General features: G+C 37.0%; 1 protein-coding gene across 1 annotated transcript in view; it reads right to left on the bottom strand.

Annotated features, from left to right (window-relative positions):
• LOC124261389 (zinc finger MIZ domain-containing protein 1-like) overlaps positions 1–17,745 on the bottom strand; it is a 165,949-nt gene that overhangs the window by 55,431 nt on the left and 92,773 nt on the right. Inside the window, 1 exon segment of the mRNA XM_046695703.1 lies at positions 11,085–11,190. Within this exon segment, the coding sequence (XP_046551659.1) occupies positions 11,085–11,190 (106 nt within the window).

Genomic DNA, 17,745 nt, shown 5'->3' with positions numbered 1-17,745 from the left:
CAAATGCGTATTTCAATTGATTATATTTCGAAGATTGTATATTTGAAGTAACTTGTTTCATTCAATTGTGCGCTACGCTGTCAAACATTTGACGCGGGAGATAAAATATATAACAATCTGTGAACAACCGCCAAAGAGTCTGCTGACGAATTTCATTCGCATACAATATCCATCTTCTTTAAAACTGCTTGTCTCAGCAATTAAACAGAAATATTGGGTCAATAAAACTTTGCAAAAGACACAAGCGAGGAGCACCAGTTGTCACGGATTCGCAGAAACGGCTCTAAACCGGTCATAAAATTTGCACGAGTTAAGGGAAAGTGCCAATGTGAGAATTAGAGGTGAAAAACTCCACCTGTCAATCATACACGAACCTCGCCGCCAGACGGCGCTGAACAACTGGTAGTATAAACTTGTCTCCGTCTGCAAGGGTTTCAATTTCTCCATATTTCTCTAACAGCAGAGGTCAAGAAGGACACCCCTGAGGGTCGAGAGGATGAACTTGACGAAATTGTTTTTAATTGGTTTAAGAATAGAATAGGTCTTATCAATTGTCGCGAACTTTCATATTTATTTCTAATTAAAAGATAGTTGCATCAAGGAAGATACGACTTTCTCATCCTTCTTATAAGGCACCGACGTCCTTGTGTGTAGACGTACACGCCACTTTGTGGAATAACCATTGTCGTTCGTTTCATGGATTCTGTTGCTCATTTTGCATGAAACACTTTCATGAAAGGGGAGTGTTGAATGAACAACCTAATGCCCTGATTCAGTTTTCGAAGTAAATCAAAAGTTAAAACTGATTTGAACACGACACCCAACACTCGGTAGGGTGTAGACCCTCAATCAAATAGCTGTTGAAACTTTGGTCGCTGCCTCGGGAATATCTTTTCGCCTCTTAGCAATTGGCTCCCACTCAAGATATATTCTCAACCACAGTATGAAACATCTCCTCGGAAAAACAACACGACCAGCTCTAACTGCCTTACTGATTGACACCATTTTGTGAAACAAGTCCAAGAATTTAAAGGCTGTGAAGAAATACCTGGCAAATGATTTATGCAATGAAGCCCCCCTTAGCTGCGCCTCTTCCTGGGTATCTCTGTAGTTCGTATTAGCTTAACAGAAGGAGGGTGAATATACAGTTTATGCAATACTATTTCATGAGGGTCCACACAGGTGGTATTGCTGTTCCAATAAATAAATATTGCTTGCTCAGGTGTGTTCCCACATCATCAATGGAATGCCTTCTTAGTTTTTATGGAATTTCAAAGTAAGCATCTTCTCTTGAAGTAGATCCTGGCAACATTCAGGAGTACACAAATAGCATTTTGCCAAAGAAAATGTTATTAAGTTTCAGTCTTTGTTGATTTTAAAAAAGCAAACAAAAAAGACCCGAAAAAGATAGTTTGAAAAAAGCAAACAATTTTTTGGGTGAAATTCCTGGTATAAGCCTGCTAATGGCATGGTTAAAAAAAGTTCCTGCAGTCTGAACAAGATGAAAGAAATAATGCAATATTGCTTGTCATAAAAACCTTCACACAACGTCCATATGAACAGTGATACCTGTACTAAAGGACAAGTAACTTGTACAAAATATTGACAGAAATGACTATTCAAACACTGTCAATACAAATCATGATACAAGTAAACCTGGACAATCTGAAATTGTGTTATCAGCAATTTCATTGTGATGTGATGTGATGTGATGTAAAGTTTGAGATTTTATCTGAAAAAAAAACCCTTTCTTTTTTGGCACACAAAGGTGTAAAAGTGTGCTCTGTGGCACATTTTTCTACCCCTGACCATGATGAAGACATTGGATAATACATTTTAAGGGCTGTGGCTTCCTGGCAGAGCTCACGATTTTGAAAATTTATTTCAGTGCAAAGGCCTTAATTCAAACATACACCCATAACAATATGTATATAACATCACAATAACAAGAATGTTCAGGTGTTAAAATTTCTTATGTCAAATAGAATAGCATTCCTTCAAATAGTATAGCATTCCTTCTTTCCTTAACTGTTGAACTATATATAGATATCGGCAAATGTTAAACAATATATCATAATTTGTTGATGCCATTACATTTACAAAGTGCTGCACAGACTGGCATTCTTCCTGTCAACATGGGATAAATCTAATGAGGTAAGTTCTCTTAGAGTACTTTAACTTTTCTGAATAAATAATACATGAAATTCATCTTTGATGAAAACCGTTGTTTTTTCTGCAATAGGGACAAAGTCTCTCAGTATATAAAGCATTTGAATAACTTACAGTTTCTACAGCTAGGCCAAATTACTACATCTAAATTTTGATAAGGCAGATCTCACTGTAAGGGAAATATTAGCCCCGATTTAGTAGCATATTGACTGTAACTTATATTTAGAGTCAAATATAACTGATACATGGATCCGCTTCATATTAACATAACTAAACAGCTGTAATATGACTTTGACACTTTGTGTCCACATGTAGACCCTCATATTGTAGGTATTCTGTTGATCAATGTACAAATAACATACTCATCACGCATGCTTCTACCCTCCCTGTAGACCCTCATATTGTTGGGTGTTCCTCAACTGATGGTACAGTGTATGGGACAGACCTATTCTGAGAATGTGTTTGAGCCTCCCCTGTAGAAACACTATCCCAAGATGACATAATTACAATTCCATCTACATCTGAGCGGGACCAATGGCTTGTTAGTCCCAGCAATTAGCCAAGTGTTCCCCAGACTTTCCCTGATCAGGATACTCACTAACCAACTAGAGTGAATGGCATAACTTGTGCTTATAAACGCTACTGAAGAATAAATCTGGGGCCCTATCTCCTCACCTGGGGCTCTGAATGGGTTGGTTTATATGATAACATCAGCATGATGGGTGTACCCTATTGTGTAATTGTTAGCTTAGTGTGAGAGTATAAACAAAATAACCTACTAACTATGATAAGAGGGAGATTTCAACACATACATTTCACCTTTTTTCAAAATTCATTACTGAAATTAAATACATCAAAGCATTTCTAATGCTGCTTTTTACTTTGTTGAATTATGGAACTTACATCTTTCATTTATTCAAATATGAATAAATTTAACATATTTTTCACTTCCATCTCAACTGATTTACTACAAACCCTCTAGTCCTTATTAAATTTAAAAACTGAAATTTGTAAATACTTATAAAAACCCCAGGTTTGAGCAATAATTCAAAACCCAATCATCAACATGAACCTCATTTATATACATATATCATTTTGACATTTCTACATCATCCTTTTTCTCAATAGTTTCTAGATATAAGATGCTAAAGGTAGCAATGTGAAAAAGGTGAAGGCTATATCATATCACCTGACATAAAACTATCATTATAATATTTCTCATTTGGAATTTTTTTACAACATACAAACTTGATCTGACAGCTGGCAAGTTTGTAACATTGCCATGCTACATTCTCCAACCCCTACAGGGCCTCCCCTGAAGATCCCACCTGCACTGGTCTTGGAAAGCATTTATCTGGGAGTAGCAAGAACACAGCAGTACTGCAATGGTACAGATATTGGCAAAATATGTCCTCCGGCATCAGCGTCAGAGGAAACAACAACTGCTGCCAAATGAGATACATCTTCGGCAAAGTATGTAAATCTGTTCTCATTTGAAGGCAATACCATTATGTCAATCTTTCACCGACATTATCACTTTTTTTTTATTGATAATTGACAGCAATGCATTATGATGACAGGTAGGATCATATTGATAAGGCCTACTATTTTTGCATAATAAATCATATACTTACACACAACATACCTCTGGTGTTACTTCCATCATGCAAAGCACGTATATTGGCGCATAAATTTGCAAATATTGTTTTCATTACAAATGTTTCTACATAATGCAAAAGTGAACACAGTTTATTTCAGTTAAGAGAATGAACTTATTTTTATTGAAAAATTATACACTTGTTGAAGAACGCCCTAACTTTTCATATGAAAAAGATGTAGAGTTCACAAACATCTTTTGAGTAATGTGTGTTCCGATTCTAGGATTTATCTCATATCTGCTGCATTCATTAACACTTGCTATTTAACTTCAGGGCCAGACAAGGTACAATAATTTATTATCCAGGTTTTTAAAAAATCTCCATTCCAACAGAATAAATACTCTGGATCAGTTGAACACAGTAGCTTTGGTTCTGAAATGACATCTTTATTTTCATCTGTCCTATAACTAGCTCAGCACAAAACTCTGGAGTGAGTGAGTGAGTTTAGTTTTACGCCACACTCAGCAATATTCCAGCTATATGGTGTCGGTCCGAAATAATCGAGTCTACAAGTGGACCCCACAATCCAGTTATCAATATTCCAGCATGAGCATCGATCTGACCAGACAATTGGGAACCGATGATGTGGTAACCAAGTCAGCGAGCCTGACCACCTGATCCCGACAAAACCCTGGAAGACGACTGCAATCTGATTGGATGGCTCTTTGAATCAGTCAACATGAAGCTATATAGTTTATCGAATGGGTCCAGAGTAAATATTTTAATGCATTGGAGATATGATACAATGGATAATCAAGGATGATCAAGGATGGACATTGTGCTGTCAAACGATGCCTTTCACTGACTTGAGGTTTGAGTGAGTGAATGAGTTTTATGCCGCACTCAGCAATATTCCAGCTATATGGTGGTTGTCTGTAAATAATCGAGTCTAGACCAGACAATCCAGTAATCAACAGCATGAGCATAGATCTACGCAATTGGGATACGATGACATGCGTCAACCAAGTCATGGAGCGTGATCCCATTAGTCGCCTCTTACGACAGGCATGGGTTACTGAAGATCAATTCTAACCTGGATCTTAACGGGTCTCTTGAGGTTTGACAGACAATGCAGGATTACCGGTAAGATGCATCCGTAATATACAGACTCTTCTTTGCATCTATCAAACATTTCTTGCCGAGATGCAAAAACATGCCCTTGATTTGTTCACTGTAGCTTGTCTCCATTTTTTTTTCTGCGTCAGATTTGTCCTTCCAACTCTGGTCCGATTACAGTCTGGCATCCTAGTAGCAAAGTAAGGTTGGCCCGAGGTGTGATATTTGATTTGCAAGAGAGCTTATGTCATGAGAGGCACTGACTGATCTGGCCTTACAGACTTGACATGTAAACTTTTTGGTTATCTTTCTTTTGAAAAAACAGCAACGTGTCTTTCTTTTTACAGACTGCTACAGGCATCACTTATTTGTAGGTTGTCTTTGGCAATTGAAAACTTGTGATGACATCATGTGAGTGAGTGAGTATAGATTTTACATGGCTTTTAGCAATATCATGGTGGGGGACACCAGGAATGGGCTTCACACATTGTACCTATGTTGGGAATCAAACCGGGGTCTTTCGCATGACGAGCAAACACTTTAACCACTAGGCTACCCCACCGCCCTTAAAAGATGTAACCTATTGTATGTACGTTTTGGGGTGTGTTTTTTTGTATGAAAACTTTAATTTCAAGGATGTGCCCTTATCTTGTGTAAACTGTCTTCTAACAATAAGGAATAAGTTGTACCCATGTGGGGAATCGAACCCCGGGTCTTCAGTGTGACGAGCGGACACATTAACCATTAGGCTACCACCCCAGCTTTCTGTGAACCAATACAGCCCAGATCCTGACTACCACCAAGTGAAATATTAGCTTTCATATGATGGATCATTAACAATGATAAACAGCTTGAGAAACGTGTGTACAACTCCACGCTCCAAAGTGAACAATTGCAGTAAATCGTCCCATTCAAACAACTTGTTACTTTTGTATGCATTCCCTGAAGCCCTGAGCTCTCAGGGCCTCCTCAGGTGGAGGCTTACTCAACAATCTAGAAATGCGTGGAATTGTTATGTTACACAGACAGCTGTTTAGATAATATGACAGCAGAAATCCAGTTAATCAGGATGCAGATTTCTACACGCTGTCTTTGTCTCTCTCCTTGCAGTTACACAAACTTTCTCTGCATCTTGTTGTTCGCCTCAGTTCTACAAGTGCTCAATCCCTCCCCATGGCTCAGCATAGTCCTCATTATAGCGTGCCTAGCACAGCCCTCCTTATACCATGGCCTGGCCACCCCAAGCAAGGGGGGTTACAATGAGAGCACTCATGTTAATGACCACAGACTATGTCAATGCTCTTGTATACTGCAGCTCAAGTAATTCCGCCAAATCTTGTCAATTTCGCTACTGTTGTCGTCAATTGCATTACAAGGTGAAACTGGCATACCATATACATAGGCCAAGCCATGTGGCCCAGCAAACAGACTGAAGGTGTTTGGTGTAGAAAAAGAAATCTGCGAGGTATGTTTGCCACCAAGCCTGTACCTCAATGCAAAGTACAAAATACGAGGAAAAATCTTGGAGCTGCGCCAACACAGGGTCAGGGTTTCAAGTCACTTGTTAAATCGTTGCCAAATAATTAACATCTCTGCTTTTGCTGAGCAATTGTCTGCGAACTTCTGTCTGTGTAAATCTTCAGCCTCTTTTCACTTTTTACTGGTTTATAAGTTACTTTTATAGATGTAATACCACACAAAACTCTCCTAAGTTACTGATAATAAACCTGGCGATCTGGTGATGAACAACAGTGTAGTGATTGTAAAGGTGAAATTAACAATAAACATATTGTTTAATACAAAATAAACATATTTTAAATTCAGGTAACATGTCTGGACATATAACATTTCATGTTGTAAATCTAACCTTCAAATTATCATAATCATTATTGCTATTCTTGTAGATAATGTCAGAGTGAGGCTTGTCTGCTCATGTTCAGATACTGATTTCCTAACCACACAGGGCTGAAAGTGGGACTTATCTGTATGAATATTTATGAGGGAAAACTAGTCCACTGATAGTGATGTTGGTGACACTTTGCGCCCGTCTTTAAATAATTTTTTTTAGCAACACAGACGTGAAAAAAAGAATCAATACAGCAGTGTGACCTGTGTTGCAGTTTTCACAAACCTTTATGTTTATTACGAAGAGAGCATATTATTGGTGCAAAGTGTACATACAATATTATACACCGAGAACAACTGCATATACAAGGCATAGGTAAAAAAGGTGATTGCATTTTATCAGGTATGATATGATCAGATTTTATATCTATTTGCAACCTGTTTTGTGCCCCAAAACACATTCTTAAAATTCTATTCAAATTTTGAAATCTGGTATCTCACATTTTCTAAGATAAAATTGTTTTATTATCAGTAAAAGTAAAACACAACATCTGTCTGGGAAAGTAAACAGATTAGTCAAGTAACATGCATATCATAATTCAAACATTTAATTCCATTAATTTTTTAACACTAAGAAATGATTTGTTAACTTAACTGGTGCATCAAAAAATATAAACTTGAACTTGTGAAATATTAGGAAATGAAAGTAATAAAAGACAAACTAAAACATACACCTTATCACCTGCAAACAGAAAATATAATTACAAAATTAAGTAATAAGTAAAATTTCATTATTAAGTCAATATATCTGATATTCCTAGATATGCATTCATTGAAAATAACAAATGACATAATTCAACCAAAAGTTGGATTTACTTTTCTTGAAGGCATTGTAACTTGCCAGAGACGATGACTTAAAACATAAACCATTTCAACAAAGCTAAGAGCACACTGATGATGAATCATGGGTGGTTTGCATAGCATCATAAACGATCTCAAGGACGCAGCAGTCTTAGTATGTGACCTCCAATGTAAAAATGGAGAATGGAAAAGAGAATGGCTAAAGAGCTCAAAATGTCTGACTTCTGTTTATCCAAAGGCTCAAAAAGGTGATGCTAAGTAAAATTCAATGAAAACTTTTCCAAGCCATTAGAGGTAATGTAATTATGGCTATGCATGTGACAGATTCCCATCCCAAATAGACAGATCATAATGGGGACCGCCATGAATAATTGATTTACGAGAAGAACAGAAAATCAACACGAAAAATGGCAGTATTCCATGAAATTATTTTTTGAAGTTCGTTACTCCACTGTGGCTAATATCATGAGGTAAAAGCTGATTTCGCGGAACAGAGGAATCACATGCCCTTCAACAAACAGAAGCCATTTACGCGCCTCAACAAATATGAAACTGTTTGTTAGCCATGATAATCAGTCAAAAATCAAAGATATTTTTGAAACAGGGGTCCATTGGCAGTCTTGAAAGCAATTGATTTTTCATTGTTGCAAATCAATGCGACTTAAATTACATAATGTTTTTTTAAGAATTTCCATTCTTTGCCATTGATCTGTGTGGTGTAATAGTGGTTTGACTATTCATAGCTCACAAATCCAAGATAAATTATTCCGAAAGAAAGTTCACATTAATGTCTCAGATGAAAAGATGTAAGTAATGCAAAGAACATTGTTAAATTGTAACAATATCTTCCATTAACGATTTTGTAGAATCTTAAAATTTAAAATTTGAATTAAATTATGTACATGACATGATCTTGAAAGAATGACACATATGCTGAGAATGATAATATTAGAAAAGCATTCAAATAAAAGATCACAAAATCAGTTCAACTTTCTGTGCAGTTCTAAAACCGTTTTCCTTGGCCAACAGAGACAAGACACAAATGTCAAACAAACTGAAATCTACATGCAATCTACAAGTATATATGTAACAGTGACAAAACCAGGTGTTGTCAAGACAGAGAAAATATTTTTCCCCCGAACATTCCCACAAGCCACGGATCTTCTACCGACTTTCTCGTCAGGAAAACAGCACAGTTGACATCGATTGCATCAAGTCTCTCCATGAAAATACATTTCGTTAGGAAAGCATTACCCCACTGATAGATCAATGACTTGACAATTGAGTAGAATGAGTTAGCATTCCATGAAAATCAATTTCGAAAGAATCCCCCTGATCAATATATAGCAGCTGAGTGTCTTGATCTGAACACTGTCGTCATTGACTGAGAAAATCACTTCCATTGTACAAGCTGAAAAAGACATCTCGTTTTTTTTTCCATCCAAAAACTAATCAGAGACCTGAAAATCACAATCTTTGGTATAATGGATTATTGATTTGAAAAGCTTGAAACTTTTTAAAAGCTTGTGCACGTTACCACGTTTCTATCATAACTGCAACCAGGGGTTGGAAGGTCTGGCTTAGAGCCTATTCACAGCTGAGTTCGGGATTGAAAAATCTGAAAGCTTCTGTCATTTTAAGATTAATTAGAAAATACAAATAGACTTACTTCCTTTGATCTTAACAAGACGATGATCAGGAAGGGAAGACATGTTATTTACTATCTTGACACTGCTAGTTTTTGTCTCTTTTTAGTCAGCCAGATACGGCTTGTTCAAAACTTGTGAAAAACACACAAAAACATCTCGATCAATCGCTCATAGTTTCCGGAAAATGATCAACCAAACAATATGATATCTTAAAACATTACCGTCCAAAAGCTAAAAATATCCATTGCCCTCAATACCTTACTTTAGTAATAAGACTTGGGAGATATTAATTGCAAGTTTCTTAATAACATTTGTCCAAAAGGATTTGTTCAAATCTTTGAGTACATTTACACAATGTTGTTGTTTTTCACTTGTGCTTGTGGAGAAGAGAAATGTTTGGATTGGTTGGTTGGTTGGTTTGTTGTTTAACACCGCACTCAGCAATTTTCCAGCTATATATGGCGGTCTGTAAATAATCAAGTCTGGACCAGACAATCCAGTGATCAACAGCATGAACATCAATCTACACAATTGGGAACTGATGACATGTATCAACCAAGTCAGCGAGCCTGACCACCCGATCCCGTTAGTTGCCTCTTACGACAAGCATGGGTTACTGAAGACCACTTCTACCCAGATCTTCAAGGGTAGAAATGGTTGGAACAGATGGGTTTAGCGTTGAATTGAACATTATTCTAGGAGCATCAGTTTAATGTGGAACAAGCCCAGAGGGATGCAGTCGGAGACATTTACCATGAGGCCAGGTCTGGTGCTGACAAACCTAAAAACATGACTGAATCGAACCCAGTTGGAACAGACCACCATGACAGTTGGGAAGTGATTGGGGCAGTTTGACACTACTTCAAAAAACATTTTGATCAAATCAGAGATAAATGTAAATGGAAAGTCAAAATGTTAGTCATACCACTGGGGTTAAGTCCATGGTGCTGACCAAATACTGACTGTAATCAGAGTGAATCTGGTGTTCAAATACATGATGATCCAGCAGCAAAGGGAAGCAACTCTGCAGAGTGAGTTATGGGCCCTGAGATAACTGCCCATTATCACACCCATTTCCCCACTACTCACCCATAACAAAGACTGAAATTTGTTTATGACAACCACATGGGTCATAGTGCCTTTGTTGTCAAATGAAAATGTTAATAATTATCTGATATTTTACCTGAATAAACTAGCTGGAAGACACTTTATCATAATGATAATTTCATAATGTTTATCAATATTCAATGACAATATAAAAATCTGTTATTCAAAGTACCCAATGCTACTTCAGAAATATTTCAAGATGTTTCAGATCAATGATTAATTTGAAACATGCCAAAGCACACATTATCCTCATTGCTTCAACCACAGGGTGAAAAGCAATGGCAAAGATATTGAGAAAACACTTATGCAACTGTCATTGTTTGAGAATGCTTTGGTCTGATAACATAGAACGGGCTCAGAAAAAGGGCAAAATCACTGTAATTCATCACTGAAATAGGCACCGGTCATGGCAAGTCAGACAAACTCACTTATTGGCTCTACGCATCTCTCCCGATTTTTGTCTTCCTTACATGTTACTTAGGTCAACAGCACTACCTGTTATCGTCTTACACCTTCAAATTTAACTCCAGGTACAAATGATAATGATTTCAAAATGTAAATGGCTGTGAAAAATATTTCAAGGTTTAAAGAAAGAGCTGAAACCAGATCCTCTGTTATTGGCAATGGCTAACATCTATGACCCATGCTATCATACATTATTCTCAGTAAAAAAAACCACATGCACAACATATATATTTAGAGATGTATCTAATCTACAACTACTGCGGCGTATGCCTACCTGCCGATTTTGGCGTAAACATTTCTTTGTGTGACGCACATACTGCCAGTAACCTGTAGCCAAGGTCAAGGTCATATCCCGGCTGCGCTGCAACTTTACTGACCACCTGCAAGATGACAACAAATATAACTAACGTGGTATCATAAAAATGTTAACAGTTTGACATGAGCAGTCAGGAAGTGGTTTTCATATGCGATATCTGCGTGTTGATAAGGTACCTTGCCCTCATCAAAATGTGAACTTCCATCAAGATATGCAGTGACTGCATCCAGCTCAAGACCTCCAAACGTCGATTATCAAGATAAAAGATTATCATGAGTATCAGACTGTTTCAAGAAACGTGACCGTAACGTTTTGTATTTAATGACACAGGGTTACAGATATGTATGTGAATTTATGCTCGGTATTGTACACACATGAATGTAATATTTTCATTATTACCTGCACCTGAGATTTAACTCAAGAAGTGTCTTTAACAATTGTACATTGAAATCACTGATGTCCACAATAATACAATACACAACATGTAATACAACAATCTGTCTGGAAGTAGTCAATAATCTCAACAAAATCCACAGAAACAGGATAAGACAAAAAAGGTTTAATCCTCCGATTTCCAAGCTTGTATGCAATACAGACATAACAACTCCACAGTTATGAGAAAGGATGTCATGAGATGGTATCTGTGGCAAAATGTTTAATATCAAAGGCATCGGTTATCTGCATCGTGAAGTCAGCAACAGGAATACAAGTACTGATGATGTTCTGACTATATGTGTATACTCATACGCTGGTCTTGTTTCTTCTCAAGCCGTTGTACAGACAGAGATTCTATGATTCTTATTCTTGAACAAATACCATAGAAACAAATAGAACATATTCCTTAAGTGGCATATAGAAGCTGGTATGAGTGAGTGAGCGAGTTTAGTTTTATGCCGCTTTTAGCAATATCATGGCGGGGGACACCAGATATATTGGCTTAACACATTGTACCCATGTGAGGAATCAAACCCGGGACTTCGGGCATGATAAGTGAATGCTTTAACCACCAGGCTACCCCACCGCACCAGAAGCTGGGATGATGAAGAGGAACAATTTTTATGGATTGAAAACCTCTTTATTGCAATACATGCGACGTTTCACTTGCTTGATAATGGTGGCAGCATCAACAGGCCAAAACATCACATCTATTGCAATATAGAAGTTTTCTATCTATAAAATAGTACCTCCTACTAATGAAACATTAACCATTAATCTAGGACATTGTAGCAGGGCGTGGAGTCATCCTACAGATGACATCCTTACCTCTATGGCCATGTGGACAAGGCGTCCGACTCTGGATCGGGAGGGCCGAGGTTTGAATCCCAGCACGGGACTCGGAAATTTTATGGCTGCTACAACATCATGAACTGTGACATTCCTAAATACATTACCAAACTATTTACGTATCTTCAGTGTGATCAAATCTTGCTTAGTAGAGATAAAAAATAAATATATGCAAAAGACATTTCCAGCTGTTTTTGTTCTCAAAATGTTTTCTTCCTCTGTGTTCAGTGTTGGTGAAGTCGGAGTTGTTGAGCGCATTGTTAATGAAATCAGTGTTTGTCGTTTAACAGTAGAACATATTGAATGACCCTGTGAAGATCCGAGTGAGAATTGGTCTTCAGCAACCCAGGGTTGTCATAAAAAGTGGCTAACATGTCATCGTATGCCAACTGCGTAGATCGATGCTCATGATATTGATCACTGAATGGTCTGGTCCAGATGCGATTATTTACATACAGCCGCCATATAGCTGGAATACTCAGTGGTGTTAAACATTCCACAAGCAAAACGTACTGAATGCTCAATACATATTTTGTTGATTTACAGGAAAATACTGTTGAAGAATATGAAAAAAGGTACTTTAGATTTGCATTTGACTCATTTTTATAGAGGCGACAAGTTCCGAAAGCCAAGGTTTAAAAAATCAAATATGGCCGTCATAGATTCAACACTTCTCACACATCCTTCCCTCGTTAATTGAAAACATGTAAATACTTTTACTTCAGTTCGTTTCAGTGAATCAAGTTGATAATGACAATGGAAAACATAAGAAACACTGAACACGCCTACACATGAAGGTAATGGAGATTTGGACATAAAAATTCAAATAGCATAAAGAACGACCAACAACATAACTGACTACGGTAAATACACTGGTGAAGGTCCACCGACTCTCATAGTTTTCCATATCAAATGTCATTATCATATAAGTGTTCAACATCTGTTGCTCCATCACATATTGGGAGCGGTTGGTGAGTGGGTGTGATAGATAGATACTCCAATTATCTCGCATTCCTATTGTGGAGTCTACCATAGATATATACAATTGAATTTTTCTACATTGTATGATGTTATTAACTAGGTATATAAATGGTGGTGCTACTAACTAAATATTTGGGTTGACCAATAAATATATCAACAAAATTTCTTGTCTGGTGTTTTTTGCATTTTGCAAATTAACATGTTTATTTCATTTTTCAATTAAATTAAATGTATGTTGATTTCACATAAAATCATAAAAGTGACATCCAAAGTTCATCTTAATGAGAGAAAACACTTGGAAAACCATAAAATCGCAGGATAAAACAAAAGCCCTATTTTTCAAATATCAAGGGTGTTTCCCTTTTTATGGTAATTACGGTAGGCCCATCAACAACAAAATTTCCATCAATCTCATGAAAAAATGCGAAATTAAACTTCATTATTATCATATCCAGGAATAAGCTCATCTGCGATATGTTCTTAACAGGATTTACAGAAATCCCCCAGGGCTTAAACTGGAGAGATTAGGAAAATAATTTCATTCTGTCCTTCCTAAACATGCCTGTTTGAAAACTCACTGCCCTTGTTTTAAGAGGCCTTTGATTTTTTGTCTCATTAATCTTGAACATTGTTACGTAGTAATATTCTTTTGGAGTTGAAAGAAACCTGGAGAAGTCCTGTACTCTAAACATTACCCTTTGGAGCAGAAATCTTAGTCATATTTAAAAATTTGTCAGATAATGAGGAATAAAAAAGATTACATGATAATGCTGTATGTGAGTGAAATTGGCTAGTGTGCTATGGTGAAAAACCCATTAACACCACTGTAGCCAGTAAGTAGGCAAAGACAAACTAGTGGTTGATAGAGTGAGCATCATTTCAGTAGTAGATTGTTGTGCAAAACCATTTTCAGATATATTCCATCTATCTGGTAGAAGCCTGTGTCCCACATAGCATTAAGACGTTGGCCCAATGTTGGCAATGGCTTTGCCAACATTGCCAACGTCCGAATGCTATCTGGGGTATAGCTATTCAGATCCAGACAATCCACCAAACGGTAAAATGAGCAGATTTTTATATTTTTTGAAGTGTGGGGAAAGTGTATATTGACACCGTGGTAACCGGTTATTGATCAACGTGGGTTCTCCCCGTCATTATCTCAGTCCAATCAAATACACTCCTTTGACAGAATTTCAGAAGAGCCAGTTTACTGATGGTAGGATAGAATTCTAATACACATTTAAAAATCTGTCTCCATCTTCCGAAATGTTGAGATGAGCATGAGACTTCTAGAAATAACAATCACTTTAAAGACTATGTGAATAATTCATCACCCTTATATATACTAACCCCTGTTCACGGACTTTAAAGAGAATTCCTCAAATCTACTTTCAGATCATTACGAACTGCTATGACGCATGTGCCATCAAGCATGAATTTTTAAATGTGAAAAAAATATTATTACCAAACCACTGAAAGATGGCAAAGTCAGACGGCATGAACATTTTCTGTGTAGTTTAATCTCCTCATTCTACTTAAGGCAACTAAGTGTAAATGCGGGACTGCAAATGACGAACCAATAGTGATCAATATCATGGCAGTGCACACAAAACCACTGAGATCTGTCCATCAGGAAACTATAGCTTACAGCCATTTTTAAAATGCCTTTCAGCCGCCTGTTTTCTCTAGTGATGTAACAGGTCATGGAATAACTAAATCAGAGGCGTTTTCACGAGCACGACTTTTTTGTCGTCCGCCTTCGATTTTTTATAAGCAGCTTTTGTTCTCTGTGGCAGACTCGGGTTATCATCTATTGGCAATTACATGATAGCTATTTTAATGTTTCTTCAAGGCATTGGGAACTGTGACTGTTTTTTGCAAGACAATAAATCAATAGCGTTCACTGTTGTGTCCCCTATATAGAGCTAGGCTGGGTGGTATAAATTACTGTTAGCACTGACATCGTGTGCTATTTCTTTCCTTGGCTGGGAGCATCTCTCTTTTTCCCCAGTAACTACTTTGATCTGATGTTTTTTTATTAAAAGATGCGACTTGTTACATATGATGGTTTGCCTAACCAAGATAAGAGGGTTTTCCTCTGATGGAAGAATCAGAACACACTTGTGATGTTTGTGGGGCTGTGGCTGACAAGAGTATTATATTATGTAATTAAAACAAAATAACACAGTAACAAAATTTGGAACACGTTATGTATCAAACCATGTTTTAAACAAATATTATATTCACATCACTTATTCAAGCACCAGAATAACTCTAAAATAAAAAAATGCATTGTCAGGTACATACAAATATCTTTAGATCATTGAACCTTCTAAAAAATAATGAAGAAATATTTTTGAAAATAATTTAAAAAATATCTTTGCCAAATGTAAAGGAGAAAGTGCAAAGCAACTACAATTGTTTTTACAAAAGTTCAGAACTAGAAGTATTGAACAAACAAAAAACAGGTCTATGAGAAAATAAGAAAGCTTGATCTCAGCTTTTGGAAAGAAAACAGACCAATCCAATGTCCCTTTGCCTCGGACACATTATTGCCTTGGCATGAAAAAACATGAATGTCATTTGTGATATCAATCACATATCCTCCAATCATTTAACAGGATGATATTGTCTTTTTCCTCCCTGATTGAATTTCCTTCTGCTGCCACTAGTACAGATTAAACCGATCAATAAATTATCGGTTACCTTCTTCATCTGCGGCAAGAAAATATACACCATGATCGCGATATTGATATTTTCATTTCCTGCACGACTTCAGTCTTTTCTGCTCGACTGAGTTTGGGTCTGTCACAGCTAGCACTTCACCTCGAGGGAAGCTTATTTTCATGTCCAAAAGTGATTGCAATTTCCGCCAAGCTTTCATATTTCGCCAATACTCGACCGGTCCTATTTTGGGCTAAGATAATCAGTTTCAGTCTGCACTGTTCTCAAGGGATGGCTCACTTGAACAAAGACAACCAACTCACACTGACAACGACATCGTGCTATCAACAGTCATCCATTTCATATACACGCAACAACACTGAGTCATTCCATCTTACCAGAACAAGCTGCACTAGTGTGTAGGAGTCTACAATCATTGCCGTGGAGTAAGAAATCAGCTTCACTTATGGCTTGACTTGAACCGATAGGGCGTTTGTTTCAAATAATTGACACATCATATGCATATATATATATATATGTGTATGTATATGTGCATGTGTATGTATATGTGCATGTGTATATCGTATATAGTTTGATGCAACTGTGAAACTAACTTTAAAACCATTCAAAGTAATATTCCTTCTAAATACTAAAACTATTTACTTTTGGCAACTTATGAAGCGTATATGGGGCCAAAAACAATCTGAAAAAAACTTTCTTGTAAGTTTACATTTTTGTCCAATACAAACATTAGGAATTTATTTTTTAGCAGGGGAAATTTATTTTTATTTTTGTTCCTATTCTTGTAAAAATATGACTGTCCAATCCGTAAAACAGGAAATATAATTGGTCTGGCCTTATGAAAAAATGAAAGGATATGCTTCGATGCCAAAAACACAAACCATAATTCAACTCTCTGAATTCCACCACAGAAACCAACCACCTACATGTCATAACAAAAGCAGGGTATGTCAATACTATCAATTACAAATCAAACAAATTTACTTCCCTACACTGCAACATTGTATCAGTATTTAATCATATGGCGCTATCTGAAATCTATTAACCAATTTTCTTGCCAATTTCCCGTCAGCAGCGTCTTCAAGCTGCAACATCATCCCAATAACCGTATCTACCGAACCAATTTCACCGATAGCATCACCAAACCATAGTATTGCTAGGAATGGTTTACTTGGCGGCATGCAAGACAGGAGCAGAAGACCTGTTCCCTCCAGGAACCATTCCATCAGCTTCTCTGTTATGATTCCCTGAGGGGTAAACTTCTCTGTGGTGCTTCCCCAAAGGTACACTATGGCACCAAGAAAATGGCACAAACATATTCAGGGTGATTCTTTGGAGGAACTTTGAAAGGAACTTTACACTCAGGAGGGTATCCTGTTACCACTGAGAGCATTGCAAATATGAGTTTGGGACCATTCGATTATTACCCGGATGGGATATGATGAATTTTGATGCATGAATACCATAAATAAATGACATTCCCCATTGAGCCTTTTCATTTCATTTGGGGGAATACAACTTGCTGTTCGATTTAGTGAATTCACTGTGAAGAATTATGTCCCTATGATCCAGTTATTGTGGGTTTGAATCCTGGTTTAACCAAATTATGCTTATCAGGTTTGTCAGCGCCATATCTGTGTTAATGTTTTCACTGACGTGGTAAACACCT

Source organism: Haliotis rubra, unplaced genomic scaffold (assembly GCF_003918875.1).
Source record: "Haliotis rubra isolate DU_JTF1 unplaced genomic scaffold, ASM391887v1 Scf8, whole genome shotgun sequence".
NCBI lineage: Eukaryota > Metazoa > Mollusca > Gastropoda > Lepetellida > Haliotidae > Haliotis > Haliotis rubra.
The sequence above is the reverse complement of the archived record's forward strand: the minus strand, read 5'-3'. Positions and strand labels throughout refer to the sequence as shown.